At 41.4% G+C, this 21,350-nt stretch overlaps 1 protein-coding gene across 1 annotated transcript in view; it reads left to right on the forward strand.

The window, feature by feature from the left end:
- The window catches only part of ADAMTSL1 (ADAMTS like 1), a 368,021-nt gene that overhangs the window by 263,550 nt on the left and 83,121 nt on the right, over window positions 1-21,350 (forward strand). The window contains exon 20 of the mRNA XM_081151642.1: window positions 14,956-15,083. Coding sequence (XP_081007768.1) covers window positions 14,956-15,083 — 128 coding nt within the window. The remainder of the gene's footprint in view (window positions 1-14,955; window positions 15,084-21,350) is intronic.

Raw genomic sequence — 21,350 nt, forward strand, 5'->3', positions numbered from 1 at the left:
TGTCCGTGCTTCAGAGATGAGGACACCGAGGCTCCCAGGAATTAAGGAACCTAACAATGTTAGATAGCAAGTGGAAGGCAGAATCAAAAAGTGGGATTCCAAGCCAGTGCTGCCCAACTCAAGCCCCTGCTGTCTGAGGGAATGAGGAAGTTTATGCTTCTATGTATCTGCACTTCACCAGGGATCCCAAGTTGCCTCAAGACCCTTGGTGTTTTCTACCAGGTATTTCCAGGGTCCCTTCCTTTGAACAGCACTTACCTCCTCCTAAAAAGCTGTAGAACAAGACACACCTTTGGGAAGAAGGAGGGGTCCTTAGGACTCCCCTGTACTGGGCCTGGAACTGCAGGGAGCACATTGAGGCCAGGGCTTATTCAGAGGTCCTGACAATTTCCTTGAGTACTGGAGTTTTTTTAATAATTTTTTTTTCATTTAATGAGTTTTTTAATGAAAGTCAAAGGTCATGGCCCATCTAAGTCACCTGGTGATTACAGGAAAGATGTGGAAGGAGCTAGGTGAGGATTGAGGGCTTCAGGCTGATCTTGCCAAGGCCCTTCCCTTTTCATGACCTTAGTCACTTCGTTTCAAAAATGAGGGGAGTGTCCCAGATCATCTCTGAGGTCCCTTCTACCACCTCTGCTCATGTACAGAAGGTCACAGAAAGTGAAAACCCATATGCTGACAGGGAGTGGGGAGAGCCTTGAGTGCAGTAACTTCAGAATTTGTTGCACAAGTTGTTTCTGAGTGTTCCACAAAACGGGTTCCTAGAGATCACATGAGTTTGGGACGTGCTCACTTAAAGCTAAACAGATGTATTTACTGCTGGATTTTACTTCTATTTTTTAATATAGTGCTTGTTTTTTATTATAAAAGTAATAAAGGGGCTGTAAAACAATTCAAATAATACCTAAATCTATAAAGAAAAATGCAAGTCTCCCTCCACCCCCCAATACTATTCCCCAGAGGCTGTCACTCTTAATAATTTGGTATACATCCTTTTGGAATTTTTATATATTTTATTGTATTGTGTATAAAACATACACATATAGAATTTGGGTGGTTTTAATGGGCTATTACTCATGTTTAGAGTTTTGATTTAATTTTTATTCAACAACATGTCTAGGAGACATTTCAGAATAGTATGTAGAAATTTATATCATCTTTTTTAAACAGCTGATTACTGTTCTTGAATGCACTTAACTATCCCCCAATTGAAAATTATGTTGGTTTTTCCTTTTTTTTAAATCCTTTAAGTATTCCAGTGTGTGTTGTGACTTTCCAAGTAGACAATATAGTATGAGTGTTTTCCAAGTAGTCCTTTGATCAATGAACAAGTTTTTGGCCTAGTAATCTCAGGAATACCCATAATTCTTGAAATACAACTTAGAAACACTACTTTCGTCTTTTAATTTTAACTTTAATGGGCATTGAGAGTCTATCCCTAATGGCTTTCAGATAAAAAGAAGCTTCAGTAGTATCTTGCTAGAAAAAGACACATGGCAGCCAGGTGTTAATGATACTAAAGGTGTTGGACCTGGGACATCAGAGGGCAAATTATGTACCTTCAGTCACCAGGACAATGGTGGGAGTGGGAGTGGGGAGTAGCATAAGAAGGAAAGCACATGAGGGGCATGGGTTTCTGTTTCTGATCTTTGACATCATAATTTTTCCATTTTACTTAAATGGCCAGTAAGAAATATGGCTGGAGTTTCATTTCTATACAGTTTCCCAGGTACTTTTTGAGAAAAGAAAGTGAATGCATCTGCGCAGAGCATGCAGGAGGCACGGAGCCGCCACCGGGACTACTCTGCTATGGGCTTTTGGTGATCTCTTTTGTGTTGGGTTTCATTGCTTGTCATCATTACTGTGTTCGGTAGCGGTTCAGAAATGCTCATTTATTTTCAAACAGAGAAGTGCCGAAATGCCCAGTTTATAGTTTGGTTAGTCTGTTTTTGCTTAGTACCCAAATCTATCTTTCTGAAAGAGTCTGCAAGATTCAGCTGGCTATTGGTCTGTAGGGCTCTGCAGTGTATTCAAGGATACTCTAAGCCTGAGCCGGTAAGACAGGTCAAGGTAGAATTTAGGATTTAGTCTGAGTACCACAGGGACATTTTAGAGGATATCAAACAGGAAAATAAAATGACCTAATTGGCCCTGGCCAGTGTGGCTCAGTTGGTTGAGCATCCTCCTGTGCACGGAAAGGTTGCTGCTTCAATTCCTGGTCAGGGCGCATGTCCTGGTTGTGGGCTTGATCCCCAGTAGGGAGCATGCAGGAGGGAGCAATCGATGTGCTCTCACATTGATGTTTCTCTCTTCTCCCTTCCTCTTTTTCTAAAAATCAATAAACTATTCTTTTTTTAAAAAATGATCTAATTTCCATTTTCATAGACTCACACTCCCTATTTTGTGGCAAGTGTAGAGGGAGGAGCATGAGTGGAAGCTGGATTGGAGGAAGGGTGTGTGTGGATAATAAGGGGTCCTTTGCAGTCATCCCTTTAACTCCACAAATATCTGCTGGGCATTAGATACAGTGATAGGCACCAGACAGTGAGATGATAAATAAGGCAAGGTCACTGCCCTTCCAAATATAAGAAACATACAAGTGCTGGTGTGGGATAAAATAACTTGGGCCCCATGTTTGTATTAAAATCCAGTGGGCAGAATACTTCTCTTTAGACTTCCAAACATTTAAAAGTGGATAGGGAAGGGGTTCTCAATTTCAATGTGCATAATACTACCAAGAACTAGTTAGAAATACTGACTCCTGCATCCTACCACCCTAGCCCAGAAGTTCTTTCTATAGCAGGGCCCCATAATTTGCATTTTAACAAGCATGACAGGGTGATTCTGAGGCCTGAGGTTCGAGGACCACCTTTAAGAAGTGCTGAGAGAGAAAAAGGGAGGAAGGTAAACTTAAAGTAGGATTATGCACTTGCTATTTGTATTTTAAACGGGTTGGTAAATGCCCATTGGAAGAGAAGTATTCTAGCCTCACTTTATGGGTCCATACATTAATGGTGCCTGAGTGGCTTGAAACATTAGTCTTACAGCCCTAAAGTAGCCAACTTAAATGCTAGAACAGTGATTTTCAACCAACGTGCTGCTGCACACTGGATACAGGCTAAGCACGTCGTCCTGAAGCAGATTATTGCCTCTTTAGAAGCCACACACACTTGGTTTGCTCCCCACTTCTTTGGTTATTCTGTCTCAGTTGTCTGTGAATTTCTCTTTCTGTCACCAACTGTAATCTACCTTCCTAGGAGTCTCCCTCTATATACACCAATGATTCCTGTGTCCCAAACATTCCCCGTGTGCAATGATTCTCACATATCTAGCACCAGACCAAGTCTCTCTTCTGACTCATATGCAAAACTATCAACTGGACATCCCAACCCAGATGCTCCACAAATAGGTCAACTCCATATATGTAAAACTAAACTAGCTCAGTAAGGTAAACCGTACCCATCCAGCTTGCTGAGCCAAAATATTTGTGGGCCGTTCTAGCTTCTCCATGGCTCCTTCATCCCCCCACCTTTCTCTGTTCTCACTGCTTCTACTTTGGTTTACCTTTGTCAGCTCTAGAGAATTGCAGCAGCCTCCTAACTCTGTATTTTGACTTCTCTAGACCAGCGGTTGGCAAATTACAGCCAGTGGCTTTTACATTTTTTAAAGGGTTATTAAAAATGGCTTTTAAAGAGTTATTAAAAGAGCCATTGAAATTGAGCCTGGAGCAGCTAGGTTAACTTCCTCAAGGTCTCACACTTAATAAGTGGTAGAGCTGGGATCTGAACCCAGGTTATTTAAAGGACTATTAAAAGAATGGTTTTTACATTTTTAAAAACAAACAAACAAAAAGTAGACTATACAACAAAGACCACCATAGGTGGCCCTCAAAGTCTAAAATATTTACTGTTTGTCCTGTTACAGAAAAAGTTGAATGATTCCTGCTGTAGATTATTTCACCTGCCAGAGCATCATTCTAGAAAAACTGTCCATGGTGTACTCATGCTTAAAATCCTTGTAAAGGCTTGCCATCACTTGAGGATAAGTTCCAAATGCCTTAGATTGATACAGAACACCTGGCACCTGCTGTCTCTCTCGCTTCATCTCTTGCCATACCCCCACCTCACCCCACTGAGCTCTGCCTTTCAGTAGTACCCAATTACTTGCTATTTACAAATTTGCCTGGGGCTTTCTGACCCACTTTGTCTGCCTAATCCTACCCTTCCTTACAGGATGCTGGGTCAGATAACCCCCTCCACCACCTACATAGTATCTTAGGCATAATACTCTATCTCAGCCCTAGCACTGTGTATTAGAATTAGCTAGATGTTTTTCGACAAATGGTTAAGAAAGTCTTATTTTCTCTACAATTCCAAGAACATAATAGACACTCAGTATGTGATAAACTGATGAATGAACAGAGGAATGATGGGTGGCTGTGATTAGGAGGGAGATTTCCTAATTGCTAGAGAATATAGTTTGCATTGTTTTGCATAATCTAGATTTGCAATTATGGCAGAGTTCCAGAGTGGTCCCACTCCCAACTAAACATCTCTGCCTGATCCAAGTGTTTTCCACTAGAGAAGTTTCAGGAAACTGAGGATCTGTGGCTCACAGCCATACAATTTGAAAAGCACTGCTTTGGGGTGAATAAATGCAGAGAGTAAACACCTGACATCATCCTTTCTCCCATCGCATCCAGGCCAATGGAGAAATCACCATAGTCATTGCTAACGTTTAAAGAGCCCTTGCCTTGAGCTAGAAACTGTTCTAATTGTTTTACAGGTGTTCATTTTTCTTACAATAACCCTTTGAGGTTACTTTCCCAATTTTAAAAATGTTGAAATCGAAGCACAGAGATGCTAAATTCACTTTATAAGTCCTGGAGTTGGGATTTGAACCCAAGGCAGTCTGGCTCCAAAGACTATTTCTTTTTTATTGATTTTAACCTCAGTTGAATACATGGACTTGCTGCTGTTTTTGAAAAGAAGCCATTGGGGTCAGCTAGACCAGCATAAATTAACATTCAATCTCTGGCCAGCTGACTTCCATCTATGAGGCTTTTGTTTTTATTTTGCCACATCTGGTTGAGGGAGAGCCTTTTCTTCTGTTGGTTGCTCTACCTTTACATATACATACCCAGCTATACATATGTACAGTGCTAGGCACATAATAGGCACTCAGTAAACATTATGTCTGTTATATCTGTGTTTGTGTCTCTTACTGTGTATGTTTACAGTGTAGATGGCCTGTGCCTGTGTGTGTGTGTGCGTGTTTAGAGCCCTTGGCCACAAGCAAGATGAAATAGTTTCTTGTTTGTCAGTTACACTGTGTAAACACTGAACACTTATTGGGCTGTCCTACTCTCTACCACATTTTGAGGTGAGATGCAGGCAAAAGCTAACACCACTTTGTATTTGGTTAGAGTACAACCCTCGCCAAAGAATCTATGAAGTAACTCTTCCTGCATCTAATACCGGGAGGCTCCACAGTACAGACAAGTATACAGGGTAGGGAAAGTAGGTTTACAGTTGTGAGTACGCAATACAGAGTTTATTCTTGTATTATTGTTAATTGTTGTATTCTATACTATAAACCTACTCTTGCCCCACCCTATATGTACAGTGTTCCTACATCTGAATCCAACTCCAGAAACAGTACCTGTAAGGACATTGCTGACTTTATGATAAAAAAGAAAAGCCAAATTCCCCCAAAATTGGCACTGGAAATTGAATTACAAGTTGGGAAGGAAAGCTGAATGAAGATTGATCCTTTCCTCCAAAAAGTTTCTGCCTTTTGACCCATAAGCCTTTTCCTGTTTTCTTTCTGTTCTGGGTCTGCCTGATTCATGCTGATCCTTTCTGAACACACCCTTGGTCAGAAAGAACAACCTAAGGGCACATCAGTTAGTGCAAAAGACGGCCAACAGTGGTAGAAGGACAATACGGCCAGAATCAGAGCAACTTAGGCTCAAATTCCAGTTCAAATGATCATTCTTGCCCTGCAGATGAGCAAGGGTGTGAAGAACAGAAATATCTGTAAAATGCCAGGGCCACAGTGGATACTCATTTGTCAGTATCTAGGTCATTGTCATATGGATACAGGGCCAATATATTGCACTATCTTCCAGGACATCACAAAATAAGGAACTTTACTCCTATTTATAGGAATGCCTAGGCAGTTGTTCAAAGAATTGAGAAAGAAAGGTACCTAGGAAAACACAGTGTGATGGAGAATTATCAGCCTAAATCCAGGCAATAGATGATGATGCTTATGTTCTACTGACAATTTTTTGCTATCATTTCTGATCTAGTAGGAAAGAAATCTGTATGTTTTAAATGCTTATACTTTCCAGAAAGCTTTGGACAACATTCCAAAGTGGTGTTGAATAGGAGATGAATTAAGGAGTGTTTGGAAGGTCTGGGCAACACCGAGTATCCACAGATGGAAACTTCTCAGACTGGAAGAGAGCATCAGATGGGAATTGCCTCCAGGGTCAATTTCAGCACCACAGTTGTGAATAATGCTAGATATATAAGTCATAAGCACACAAAATGCAGTTTCCAAGTTTGCAGATAATATAAATACTGCAGGCAGGGCAGATAGGGAAGAAGAAACCAGTTACAATTTGGTTTGGCTCATTTCCTTTATAGAACTAAAGGAAATGGGGATGACAAATGTTTTTCCCAGCTGAAAAGTGTAAGAATAGCAAGTCAGAAAAAAAAAGGAACCATCCCAGTAACTACATAAGCTTCAGCAAGAAAACAGGAGGAAGGGTGAATGGGAAGGTCACAGCAATGACCGGCGTTGATCAGGCAGCAGAGAGCATCAGAGGACGCGAGACAGTCAGTGACAATCCAGACGCACAGGTGGTGCTTGGAGTCGGGCAGTGACTAGTCTCTGAAAGCCTAGGAGGTCTCAAAAGATCCCCCCAGCAGTTCCCTTATTCTTCCCAGAAAAATGGTCCTGGCAAATCGCAGAGTTCCGAACAAGTAATTAATATTTTTGTCATAAATGAAGAAAGCACTGAAACAAACCACAAGTGAAAATTCCTCCATGTTCTAGGTCAGGGACAACAAATTTTTCTTGTAAAGGACCAGAAAGTAAACATTTTGGGCTTTTTAGGCCATCCTATCTTTGTCTCAACAACTCAGGTCTGTCACTGAAGCATAAAAGCAGCCATAGAAAATACTGAAACTAGCCTTAGCAGGGTGGTTCGGTTGAAGCATCGTCTTGTGCACAGGAAGGTCATGGGTTTGATTCCCAGTCAGGGCACATACCTAGGTTGTGGCATGTATGAGAGGCAACCGATCAGTGTTTCTCTCTTACGTCAGTGTTTCTCTCTCTCCCCCTCTTCCTCCCTCTCTAAAAATCAATTTAAAATATATTATTTTTTTTTAAAGAGAGAAAATAGCCTGGCCGGGCGTGGCTCAGTGGTTGAGCATCAGCCTAAGATCCAGGAGATCACAGTTCGATTCCCCATTGGGGCACGTGCCCAGGTTGCGGGCTCGATCCCCAGTCGCAAGCGTGCACGAGGCAGCCGATCAATGTTGACTCTCTCATCATTGATGTTTCCATTCTCTCTCTCCCTCTCCCTTCCTCTCTCTGAAATCAATAAAGATATATTTTTTTAAAAAAGAGAGAAAATACTGAAACTGTTGTGGCAGCATTCCAATAAAACTTTATTTACAAATGCCGCTAACAACTGACTGGAGTTTGATGATCCCTGTCCTGAGTCAGAGTCATTTTATGCAAAGGCTTGTAGTTTCAAATCAACTACCCAGTAAGCAGATAAAACTACCCATATTAGCAAATCCAAGCCTTCATGAATTTCTGAAAAGAAGGAAGCTGAATGGTTTGGCAAGAAGTATTAGGACAGGGTTAAGAATGTGTGGTCAGGTGGCCTTTCCCATTCCAAAAATATTTTCTATACTTCCACCTGGAGCAATCATGAAGCTTCCGGCATTAAATAACTTTTAGTTGGCAATTATGTTAAAAACAGCAAAAGTTTTAAAAAGTTGCCCTAGCCAAATGGTGATATGAAACTCTTCATGAACCTCAAATCTGTTCCCCAAAATATCTGCATAGAAGAAAACCCTTCCTTGCAAGTCTCTGGGCTACTATAATTTTTGGTTTCAGAAAAAATCCTTGCTCATAGAGGAGTTCTTTTCACAGCATTTTTTCCCTTCAGCCTCAAGCTATTTAAAATCTAGAATATTCTTGTTAGTGATTCTCCATTTCCCTAAGTAACTACAAACCTTGGCACAAATCGCCCCCCACCAAAAATGAGGCCAAACCACATGCCTTCCAGCTAGTTAAAATCCAGAATATTCTTGGTAGCGATCGTCCATTCCCCTGAGTAACTACAAACTGTGGCACAAATTGCCCCCCACCAAAAGTGAAGCCAAACCACATGCCTTCCTATTAGGCCTCAGTGGATGCCTGGACATAGCCAATTTTTTTCAGAGGTCAAAGGTCATCCCCCATTCCTGATTCCATGTGCACTAGCTGAACAAGTTGACTGCTCTGAGCGTTTGCTTCCTTTCTAAAATGAGAAAATGTCAATCTAGTAACATGATAGTGAGAATAAAATTATATAAAGCTTATACACTCGCCTAACAAATATTGGCTCCTCCTCTCCCTTTGTGGTAGATTTCATTATCTTTAAGGAATCCCTAAGCAGAAAAAAAAATCTGCCTTTCATGTTAAGGACAAGTCCTCAAAGGTGCCTCCTAGAAGTTTGGAGCTGATGTCCTTTGCACAACTTCCCTTAACTTTGCTTATTTGTTTCTAAGCCCCCTTTTTTCCAACTTTTATTTTTGTATTCTTATTTATATACATTTTTGCAATTGCAGGATCCTGGCTTTTCTATTTAAGTGTTCTAAGATTTCAGTATTTGGTTAATAGTGTTAAAACAGTTATGGAAAAAAGTAGTTGTCCTTATTCAGAGATTCCTGAGTCAAGAATAGAATTGAGGCAAGTTGCCAGCCCAGTCAGTGTGCCATGCGGCCCCAGTCCGCTGCCCCTCTTTCGTTCCCAGTGCTGCCACCAAGGCAGATGCACCGTGGTGCCCTCCCAGCTTCCTCACACAGCAAACCCCTTGTTCCCTCCCCATAGCCCTAATTGATGTTTTTTCCTTGAAACCCCTACATTTCTCAGTTATTTACCTATGTCAGAACAGTTTCTCACAACATCCAGAATGCATAGGCTCAGGCATAAAGAGTGAATGACAATGCTGATGGTGGCATCAACAAAAACAGATTAACAGTAACCTGCGCTTCCACAATTTTTTACCACACGTCAGGCACTTTTCTATGTTCTTAAAATACCTGAAGTCATGTAGAATATTCCCAACAACCCTAGGTAGGCTCTATAATTTTCCACCCTCTATAAGCGAGGAAACTGTGCCACTGAGAACCTAAGTAAATTACATGCCCAAGGTTTCCCAGCTACAAAGTGGTACAGCTGGGGTTGGAACTCAACCACTGTGGCTTTTCAGTAGGTGCTTTTAACTGCTGTGCTATATCGTCAGTATGATTATTTTCAGCTCCACTACTCCGAAGGTAATTAAACAAGTGTTCATTGAGTATTTATTCAGCAGGCCAGCATTTTGCTAAATACTGAAGAGGGAACTATGAAAGAAGTAAAAGAGTTCCAGTCCCTGAAGTGTTTAATTTACAATCTAACTGAAGAAATGAGACATTGTAGAATGGAAAATGCTCTATACTACAGCTCAGAACAGCTCTGCCAGATCAGGAAAGGGAGGGATTCTTGTGGACTGTGATAACACAGGAAGTAGAATTTGAACTCGTCCTTAAGGGATGGGAGAATTTGGAAGGATAGACAGGATAAAGAGCATGAATTCAGCCCCAAGTTAATGACAAGGAGACTCAAAGAGGCCATGTTGACTGAAAAGATAAGTTTGTGGGGCAAGTAGGTTTGAACATATGAGAAAGAGACTTTTATCAAGAGGAAGGGTATATCTATGATTTCTAGCTTCCACTCCTGTGTTGAGGCCTAAAATGGGTTTGAGAATACTTGTTAGGGTGAGATGCCTGCGATGGTACCACATCATGACCCATGTAGCAGATGGGTATTTCTGTGTCCAGAGCTTGAAAATTTCCTCTGACAACTGGAAATTTCAAGGAAGAATTCCAAGATGGTAACATAGGTCACCACCACCTGCCCCGCTAAAAATATATATACTCATTTTAGATGCATCTGACATTTAAGCCTTTTTACTTAGAAAACAGTAAGAATGAGTGTATACTCTTTTATTCGATCCTCATAACTCTCTGAGGTCAGTATTATCCTAAATTTGCAGAAGAGACTTAGAGGCTCACAAAGTTGAAAGGCTTACCCAAGACCATGACATGACTCCATGTCTCTCGAGTGAAGTAAGGAAGGCTTCCCCCACCAACGCAGCTTCCATGGTTGGTTATGGAGGTCACTTTGAGAGATGAGCCTGTACAAGACAGTGATGTTCATAGTTGTGCCAAGGATTCAGAAGGCATCATGATGCCACCCCACTCACAGAATTGCTAGAAACTTTCCTTTGGACACCCAGAGCTGCCTTCTTTTCAAATAAGAGTACTTTTCCACTGTACATCTCAAATGCAGAGGAGGTAACTTCCCCTCAAGGAGCCTGTACTTGTAAGACTGGTCCACAAGCACTTTGTCCGTATCCTGCACACATGGATGGTAAGGGCTTGACTTGTGTAAACTAATTATTTGTACTCTCTCAGCTGCTCCTTACTTAATTGGTTAGAGTGCTTGAGAAGACATGTTTAGAAGCTGACAAGTAAAGGCCACCAGAAAAGCAAAACTTCTCCTTCATTTTCAGGTTAAAAGTATCACCAAAGGAATAAAGCATTAAGTTTTAGCTCAGTAAGCCAAAAGGAAAGTATGGTGTGGGTATGGGAGAAAAGCAGCGAGTATTAATATACCTAATATGACTACAGTACCATTTGCCATGTAGGTTTTAATTATGTCCCATTCCGTGCCCCCTCAGCCTCTAATTCCTTAAATTCCAAAACAACCCCAGAGAAATCTTTCTGGTTTTGCTTGGAAAGCAGCACTATGTTTCCACGCCTGTGCATTCTGAAACAGTTCCGTCAAACTCCAAACCTAAATACAAGCTGACAGAAATCAGCTACTAACAAATTAAGTTAAATTAATAGAGTAGATGCCTGAAGTATAAAGGAAATGTGTTTTTTCCAGGAACTTCTCTCCATAGATGCCAGGCTAGATAGAGGGCCTACAGCAAACCTCAATCTCCACAGCAAACCCCTTCCTTTGCCTCATCATGTTTCCTAGAAAGCCCTGCATGGATATCCTCTTCAGAACTATTGTGCTGTGCCCACTAGCGGCAGCCTCCAAACCCCCATCTACCAATTTTCTTATATCTTTTTAATTGGTTTTTTATCTTTATTGTTGAAAGTATTACAAATGTCCCTCTTTTCCCCCATTCACCCCCTCCACCCCCACTTCACTCCCTCCACCCCCACTTCACTCCCACTTCACTCCCACTTCACTCCCCACTCCCCCCCCCCCCCAGGCCTTCACCACACTATTGTCTATGTCCATTGGCTATACATATAGCCATATAAATTCTTTGGTTAATCTCTTCTCACCCTCCTCCCCACTTCCCTCTGAAATTCATCAGTCTGTTTTATGCTTCCATGTCTCTGGACCTATTTTGTTCATCAGTTTATTGTGTTCATTAGATTCCACATGTGATACCATCTACCAATTTTATGGGCATATTAAAGACATGATAGATGGGGGGGAAAATGCTGGCCCAAGAAACCCTATTTTAAATCCTGATTCTGCCATCAAATAACTATGGACCCTTGAGCTAAAGAGTTCAGTTTTATGAATATAAATAACTTACAAGTATATGCAATACATGACAAATATAGATTCTGTCCCATGTAGATTTTGTCTTTAGACAATATTTAAAACTGTTTTTATGAAGGCAAATACTTGAGCTTTTTTATCATTGCATGGACAGTTTACAGAATAAAAGAACATACGAATGCCAGGTCTCAATATCCAGATTCCTTTCCATTTCCACTATCCCCATCCGATGGATCTCCTCCCTTCTCTTCACCAACTCTGTGAGCACTCTTCTCCAGGCTCTAGGCAGGCAGAAAACGTTATCACTCACTCAGTAGCACCAGTGCCTGGAGGAACTCATGTAGCTACAAAAGCTAACCCCCACCTAAAACAATAGTTGGTTCAGGCCCAGTGGGGGAGTGGGGTTTACATCCTCTGCATGATGAGATCAGGCAAGTACAATAGTGCTATGGGGAAAACATGATCCGAATATGAAGTTCTAAAAATTGTCTAGGGGAAATTTACCAATATCATGTGCCCCTCTTGCTTGCTTCTCGCAATCTTCTCATTCCCCCTCCATTCAGTGGAAGCGTCATTGAAATACCAAAAGACAGTCTGGAAGTACCTTATCAAGCTCTTTTTAACAGTTCCCTCTGCTGGGTAGGAAAACATACTTCAACTGGGTTTTAGAAGTTGATAAACTGAAATGCAGGAAGGTGAAGGGATTTGCCAGTGGTGATTACTTAAATGATAGCAGGACCAAAATAAAGTTGAGTAGACTTCTAGCCTCCTGCTCTGAATGTTCAAGAACTCTTTCTGTAGAGAAGAGAGAGATAGTAACTCTTTCTGTAGAGAAGAGAGAGAGAGTGCTGTTTTAGGGAGGCAACTGTCCCGGTGGACTTGGGAGCTTCACAAATTTTAACCCATGGCATTTGAGTGTGGTGAAACTGAATAATGATCTTCTAAGTTCAGTCATCCTGAATAGTTAGTTGTATTGAAATCTGACTAAGTCTGCTGTCATTTTCATTTGGAAATTGTTATGGAGGCCTACATGTTCCTGGGACATCATAAAGATTTAAATCATAAAGTCAACTTGTAATTTTTCAAATCTAAAACAGCCTGAAGGTCTAAAGAGATTTGGCAATGATACTTTATTATATCTGTTAAGAGATATAATAGAAAACAGTGACATTATTACTTAAATATTGTATGGCAAAGATAAGTAAGTTATATAGTCATATTTCTCTTGTTAGTTTCTTTGAAACAAACAAACGTAATTGCTCAACTGAGAGAAAGCACCTTGCATCTCGATGAGTGACTGAATGAGTGGGTGAGCTCTGTCGCAGTTTCTCATAGCCTTTCTGTCATCCTTCACAAAGTTTCAGCTCTGGTTCAGCACCACAAAAGCTTGACTGTCCCCAGTAATAGCAGTGATGGTCTGCAATGGCATAGAATCAAACACAAATAAACCATCCAGAAACTTCCCTTTGGCTAAAGTTTTCTATTTCCTTCCCCATTTTTTTTATTGCAGCTGCCCATGCGTAACTAGGTCGAAGATTGATGTAAGCCTCGCTTTTTCTCTTTCCTGCCTTTCCTCCAGCAGGAGGTGAGAATGAGCAGTTCAGCAGGCCCAAGGCCAAAGGCAGTGTTGAGGGGGCCTGATTCATTGCCAGTCTCCACACCCACCTCAGAATAATTAAGGGCTGACTAGAGGCTGTGCCGAACTGCAAATGCCCCAGAGTCCAGAGAAATAGTGAAGAAAGAAAAGAATTATATAGCGGGCAGAATGTGTTGCTAAGGCAAGAGAGCTGACTCCTTGTCTTAATTTTATCGCCAAGTCTTGTGAGTTCTCCTGAGATTTTTATGGGTTTTTTCCCTTTCCTGAAAAACAACCCCTGCTACCTGCTTGCCTTCTAAGGATGGATATTAATATGATATTAGGTGACCAGATCTTTGGGCCTTTTAAAATTAGGGAGTTGGAAATAATCACGAAGATAGAAATGACTGACTCTTAAGAGTCCAAAATCCAACTCTAAACTGTCTCTGTGCTGTTGAATGATTTAGCAATGTAAGGCCCTGCCAGGTCTAAGCACTGGATCTCTGAGCTTCCTACCCTGTCCTCCCCCACTGCCCTTCTGGATTCTCACCTCCACAAACACATTCCAGTTATCATCAGCCTCACCAAGTCACCAAGGTAACAGCTTCAAGTCATCCTTAGTCATTAATCTACCTAACTGCCATGATGTAGCAGGTAGTTCTTATAAGTCGCCTAAGCTGAGAGAAGAAAAATTAGTAGACTGAGGTTGAAGTGGGTTTTTAAGCTCGTGGTGTAGGCACCCACAATTTTATTCTTGTCATTCTTTTCAAAGCAAAGTGTCTGAACTAGTGATTATTCTGGAATAGTCTACATGACCCTGAAGGACAGGGGTTGCCTTCATTCTACTGGGCACATTCTCTATAGAGGGCCCTCTGCCAAGTATTGTGGGAACTAAAACAATAAATAAAATATGAGTTTTGTGCCCATAATGTTTGCAGACTAATAAAGACAGTAGATGTACTTATGACTACCTGGAATTGAAAGGTAATTACATATATAATTGCCTTCAGATGTACTCATAAAGATCCTCTCATTGATATTTGATTTCTGGCTTCCACTCTCCCTCTTCCAAACCTTAACAGATGCGTTTCTTCCTATCTGGAAGCTCCTACTTCCTCCATCCAACTGAGCCCCGTATCTCCTTTATAACACTGCCTTTTTCCTTAATGAGCCTTCCCCAAATCCACCTGCACCATTCATTCTTCCTCCTCTCTCACCCCTGAGGTGTGTTATATGTATTCAGTGCACATATGTTGTCTGCTCCAACTGGTAGCATTTAGATCAAGTAGTCAACAGGCAGCTTAAGCAATCAAAAACCTCCTTATTTGCTGTTGCTACCAGAATCACACCAATAATCACAGTGACAAGAGAGCCTGGGTTCCTGAGTATCATTGTGACTGGTTTGTCCCTGTTGTGAAAACAGGATTCTGACTGTCCCTTGGGTTCCTTCCTGCTTTACCAATATTGATTGCCCAAAAGAACTCAACTGACCTGACCTATGTTTTTTTCTGTTGTTCCAGGATTCTGCTACAACCAGATGATTCCTTACAGATCCTGGCACCAGTGGAAGCTGATGTCGGTTTCTATACTTGTAACGCCACAAATGCCTTGGGATATGACTCTGTCTCCATTGCCGTCACTTTAGCAGGTAACATGGAAATCCCTGTTCAGTTCAATTCAGAAACCATTATTGGGTGGGTGCCTACAATGTACCAAGTAGGACCAGGGACGCATAGATAAATGAGATCTATATCCTGCCTTCAGGAATCTTATAATCTGTAATTATAATTCAATGGAGGTGATGTGTAGTATGAGGCAAAATGAAATAAGTGCTCTGAGTGATGACCAAAGGATGTGCAAGGATATTTCATTCCATCTGGGAGGTCTTAGAGTTGGGGTGAGTGGAATTTTGATAATAAGAGATAGGGGAGATATTCCAGACAGAAAGAATATGAAAAAAGGAGATATGTACAGTAAATAGCATTTTGGGAACCATAGTTAAGATTATTGAATACTCTTTGGGGATCCTGTCATTTCTCCTTGTTACACTCATTGCACAGAAGACTTTAAGACCCATGAGGAATTGGAATTCTGTGGCCACAGTTTGAAGCCAGAAGTGTTCTGATTCTGTTTTCTGTTTTATTTCAACCTCTTGCTGTAATGCACTTGCCAACCCTTTGCCTGTACCCATCGTTGTTAGGCAAGACATTCTACACATGGTAACTTAAGAAAATTGACTACAATGTCTCCCAAGGTTGTGGTCTTGTAGTAGTGCAGTTTTATAAAGCCTCTGTTAGGGCCTGGCCAGCATGGCTCAGTGGTTGAGTGTCAAACTATGAACCAGGAGGTCACGGTTCGATTCCCAGTCAGGGCACGTACCCCACTTCTAAGCTCAATCCCCAGTAGGAGCCACACAGAAGGCAGCCAATAGATGTTTCTCTCTCTTCGATGTTTCTATCTCTCTCTCTCTCCCTCTCTCTGAAATCAATAAAAACATATTTTTTTAAGAAGAAAGCTCTTACATAGGATAAATCCTTTCCTTTGAAACTGAAGAAGACTTGAAATCCATATGAGTTGGACCAGTGTCCTCATTTCTCAGAGGCCAGGCAACCTGAGGTCACACAGCCGCTCAGATAGTGGTGGAGAGAAGTAAAGTGAGGTCTCCTAACTCCCAGCTCATTGTTCCCTCCATTTCCCCACTGATCCTACCAGAACGGGATTCTTTTTCTCAGACCTGGGCCATGCAGTCTTTGTGGTGATATGTTGCATGTGTTTGTATTTATTCTTTTCAGTTGTTGCTCCCATCAGATGATTCAGTAGATGCTAGAAAAGCCAACATCACCCCACACTGACCTCATCGGTCCATGCTGGGATTATGTTGTCACATTGCTTTCCAGCCACACATGCTACTCCCTTGCATATCAGTTTAGCAACAGTATTTCTGCCCCCGTGACCTAAAGCTGATCTGAGAAGGGCCCTTTAGCAGGAGGCTTTACAGAGAAGATGAAAGTCTACAATGAACAAGGCAAGCTAAGGAGCCCTGGGGTGGGTTAAAGAATGATATTAATAATGCCTATTTTTTGTGAATAGAACATTTGCTTTTCTCCTAATGTATTCCAGTCACAAGCTTTATTCCCCACTTTAATACAGAGTCCAGATGCTCAGCATCAGTCTTGTTAAATCTCTTCTGCCTTCCACTCTCCGACCTCCCTTAGCAAGGACACTGCTGACATCCTTCCAATTGAGGGCAAATAGTGGCTCTTAGAGGATTAACTCTCTTGTTTATATTTATCCAAATACCGTTCAGCTCTGTCACAAAATAAATGCCCTTTGTTCACCTGAATTTAATACGATTAATGGAAACCTGTCTGGAATTAAGCAAGGCAATTGAAACATCAGGCTTGTCTTCAGCTCTTTGAAGAGGAGCTATTGGAGGCTGCCAAAAGGTTCAAAGCCAGGGAAGAGAGAGCAGCCAGAGAGGCACCAGGGAAGGGGAGGAAAGGGGCTGCCTGGTGAGGTAGATCACAAACACCACCCCCAGAGCTTAGGGAGCTGGCGTCCTGTGCTCCAGTGGTGGGCTCTGTTCAGGTCTGCTGGCAAATCTGCCAAACAATCCCTCTAAAAATTAATGCTCAAATGTATACAGTGTCTTAAGATTGTATTTGTGTCTATACTGTGGTTATCATCTATCCCTGTGTCAATGTCTCTACTCGCAGTATTGATGGGCTCACCAGCTACTGTTCTGAGTATAACCTTGGCCAAGTATTGTTGACATAGAGCAATAAATAAGCCCCGAGTTTTGTGCTCCATAATGTTTACAGACTAGTGAAGGAATAGATGCATTCATGGCTACCTAGATTCAAGAGGTTACAGTTTCCTTCAGATGTCCACACCAAGATCCTGCATAGCATTGTGTAACATATAATCTAAATTGCGGGGTGGGGGTGGGGGTCATGCATTTCTAAGTTTGATTACCAATTATACTGCTTATTAGCTGTGTGATCTCGAACAAAGTGTAAAACCTCGTTGAGTCTTTGTTCTCATCCATAAAAATGAAATTAATAATATTTTATAGGATTGTTGTGACGTTAAATAAGATTGCACGTGTGAAAAAGCACTTAGCCCAATGCCAGGCACATAGTTCACACTCAATAAATGTTTTCTGTTTTTTCTCTAGCTTTTCTAAAATGAAACACATCCTGAAAGCAATTCCAAAATGTGTAAAACATTAGCCCGACTTTGCTTCCATGCATTTTTCACAAGAAGTTTTCACACTGAAATTTTTCAAGTATAAACTTAGGAGCTGATTCTGCTCACTTGCAATCAATTCCTTGTGGTAAATCTCAGTGCTTCTGTGCTTTTAATGACCTTGCAGAGTTTTTTACCTTCAGTTCAGTGTGAATGTAGGCCAAAAGGGGGGGGAAATGTTCTGAGGCTCAAAGTGCTCAGGTGTTCCCATGATTCTGTAAGGAATGTATGGACTTTGGTCTTGCCAATGCACCTGAGTTGACCAGATGCAGGGAAATTTGTTCATAATAATTCACAAGAGCAGGCATAGCATGGCAATTAAGCCTGCGGGCTCTGGAGCCTCATGGTCTGGATTTGATTCCTGGCTCTGTCACTTCCTAGCTATATAACCCTGAGCAACTTCTTTATACTCTATGTCTCAGTTTCTTTATTTGTAAAGTGGTGATGATAATAGTGCTTGCCTCGGAGGGTTCTTGTGGAGATGAAATGCATTCATCATGTAAAGGGCTTGTAATTGTGCTGGGCGTATAGCAAGCACTGAGTGTTTATCAGCTATTATTATTGTGAGAATAATGCATAAAACAAAAGCCAAGTTATTTTTACAGTAGAGATCCTTTTTCAGAGACCAGAATGCTCAGAAGCCCTTCCTAGAGCGCCCATCTGTGTCTCAACATCTCCATGTCTCAGTGTCAACTGGAAAGATTGAATTCACCATCTAAAAAGGGGTTGGAGTGCCTGAATTCAGAGCAAGGGAGGTGGCTAGTGACAATGCATGTTTCCCATGGACCACAGGAAGGGAGGCTGATGAACTATCTCTGGTCCACAGCTAGACCTCCCTGCCGAGTCTCCCATCTTCTGAATTGAGTGAGCTGCCACTTCTGTCTCTCAGATGCATTGTGGGGCCATTGCTACTCTCCCCACAATTTGTACTTAAACATGTAAACAGCATTTAGTTTCAGACATACCACTACAGTCAAACGTTCCTTTCTCTGCCTTCTTTGGGCCTGTAAAATACTGCCTTTTGTGCCTTTTGCTTCTCCCCAAACTCATCCTTTATGTACAGATTTTGTTTTCTAAGTCTCAGAGCTTTGAGAGTACTTGGCAAGTATCTCTACGCTTGGAGATGGCCAGTGTTTCCCTATCTATCTCCCTGGTTCAGGAAAATCACAGCCATGCAGACCCAGTGGCACAAAATTCCTTTCTGTCCTAAACTGGCTTAATTGAGCGCCTGTTTCACTGCTCAGAATATAGATGAGAGTAACACACAGTAGAGTGGAGAGGGAAGTATAAGAATATCACCAAAATGTCACCTACCTAACATTTTGAAGTATTGATTACTTTGTGTCCAGAGCAAAAACATGACTAAGTAAAGGAGAGTTTCTGGTATTGCAAGGATAGGCACAAGATTGGAGAGCCATCTTGACTAGTCAGATTGCACACAGCCAAGTTGCTCAGAAGTATTCCAGATCTGAATGGTGTGGGCAGCATTTTGAAGGAAAGCAGTAGTATCCTGGTAAATTGCTTCAGTCTGGATCAGTGGAGTTTAGCTCTACTTACCAATGCAGATGAGGCCTGTCCAGGTGTGGACCGCTGATGAAGTCATAGCCAGAAGGGAAATGTTTTTGGTTGTCATTGATTTTATAAGATCACAAAAGAGATACTGTAAGGCCTGCCTGACATCATCAATGGAAAATGAGAAGGAGGTGAGGGCTGGGGGATGAGCATATCTTTCATTGAAAGGAGAGAACACAGATGAGCTCATTCAAAGCTTTCACAGGAAAGGAGAAACAGAAAATATTTCTCCTTTCCTGGCATGTTTTTCTGCTTTTTTATGAGTTGAATAGCTGACACATATTGTGTCTAATAAAGAGATCACAGAAACCTCTCTGGGAAAATAAAAATAAAAGGCAGTTGTTTTTGAAATTCTTTTTCTTTCCCTTCCCACCATGATTTAGTAGCTACAATAAAAGACAAGCAGGTTTGCAAGCTATTTATAATGTAAGTCATTTTGAATTGGCATTTCTGGATTTTTCATCCAGCAGTTCTGTTAACCAGGGGGAGATTTTGCTTCATAGAGAGTTTGACTCAGAGAGGGCCTTGTCACCAGTGGCAGACTGACCAAGGAAGATTTACTCTGGCACACTAGATCAGAGGGAAAGGCGGACAAGTTTGGCTGTGTTCCTAATGGTACTCTGAATAGCATGGTAATTAATGGCCATTCACTGATTCAAGCTGCCGTCGGGGGACCTTATTATCTGATAGAAGACTGAGTAACCAAGGCCCTTCAGTTTTCCTCAATATGTACACATGTGTAGCTTGCCCACTAAAGACTCCTCGGTATTACAGAACTTAAACAGATAAAATTATAGCAAGAGGATCCAACTTACTCTATTTCCCAGGAGACTACAGGAAACAAACAGGAAGTACAAATGGTCCAAGCTAGCTCTTCTCAAACCCCCAAAGAGCAATTTGCACAGCTGCCCCGCAACATGAGGGAAGAAGGGCTGGTTGGACAGTGAGTGGGGCATACCACATCCTGTCGAATTGTTTCTAGGAGGGCTGCAGCATCACACAGCTGTCCCAGGTATGGGGTCCCTTGTTCAGACCTCTGCAGTGGAACATGCAAAAGAAGTTATGACAGCATCATTTGCTTCCTTAGTCTCTTGAGGAATCATCAACTTCAATTGAATAATAAGAAAAGATAACCTGAGTAACCTGACTCATGTCACTGGCAAAAAAGAATCTTTAGAAAATGGATGGAGAAGAGGGAAGCCATGGAGCCTGGGAATGTCCATGCCCTACCCACCTCCTTAGGTACTCAGGGCCCTGCAGTATACATACTGAAGGCACACCAACTAAACAGAATCACAAGGGCAAATAAATTCCAATTCCTTCTCAGTTCTTGTACAAGAAAATTAATTAGTAGTCACAATGTTGTCCTGAATCATTAAGAAAAGGTTAAATCAAATTGAAACTGCTTTATCAAGGTATAATTTAGATACCATAAAATTCACCCATTTTAAGTGTACAATTCAGTGATTTTTTTTTTTTTTTAGCAAATTTTTTAAGCTGTATAACCATCACTACAATCTAAGGTGATTTAAAACAACAAAACAAAACTTATTGAGGTATAGTTCACATCCTATGACAATTCAGCCACTTAAAGTTTACAGTTAAATGGCTTTTAGTACATTCAGAGTTGTGCACTCATCACCATACTTAATTTTAGAGCATTTTTATATCCCAAAAGCAAACTCTGCGCTCCTTAGCCATCACTCCCCACTCCGGGCCCCACTTCCACCAGCCCTAGGCAACCGCTAATCTACTACATCCTCATAGATCTTCTCATTCATCATACAATACGTGGTCCTTTGTGACAGATCTCTTTCGCTTAGCGTAATGTTTCCAAGGTTCATTGTGGTAGCATGTATGCTGCATTCCTTTTTATGGTGGAATAATAGTACATTATGTGAATATACCACATCACAGTCATCATTCATCAGTTGATGGGCATGTAGATTGTTTCCGCATTTTGGCTTTAGGAATAATGCTGCAATGAACAGTCACGTGCAGGTTTTGTGTGGACATATGTTTTCATTTCTCTTGGGCATATAGGGGTGGGGCAAACGTAAGTCTACAGTTGTTCATATGGGAAATAATACAATAA

Source organism: Miniopterus schreibersii, assembly GCF_964146895.1.
Source record: "Miniopterus schreibersii genome assembly, chromosome: 11".
NCBI classification, from domain to species: Eukaryota; Metazoa; Chordata; class Mammalia; order Chiroptera; family Miniopteridae; genus Miniopterus; species Miniopterus schreibersii.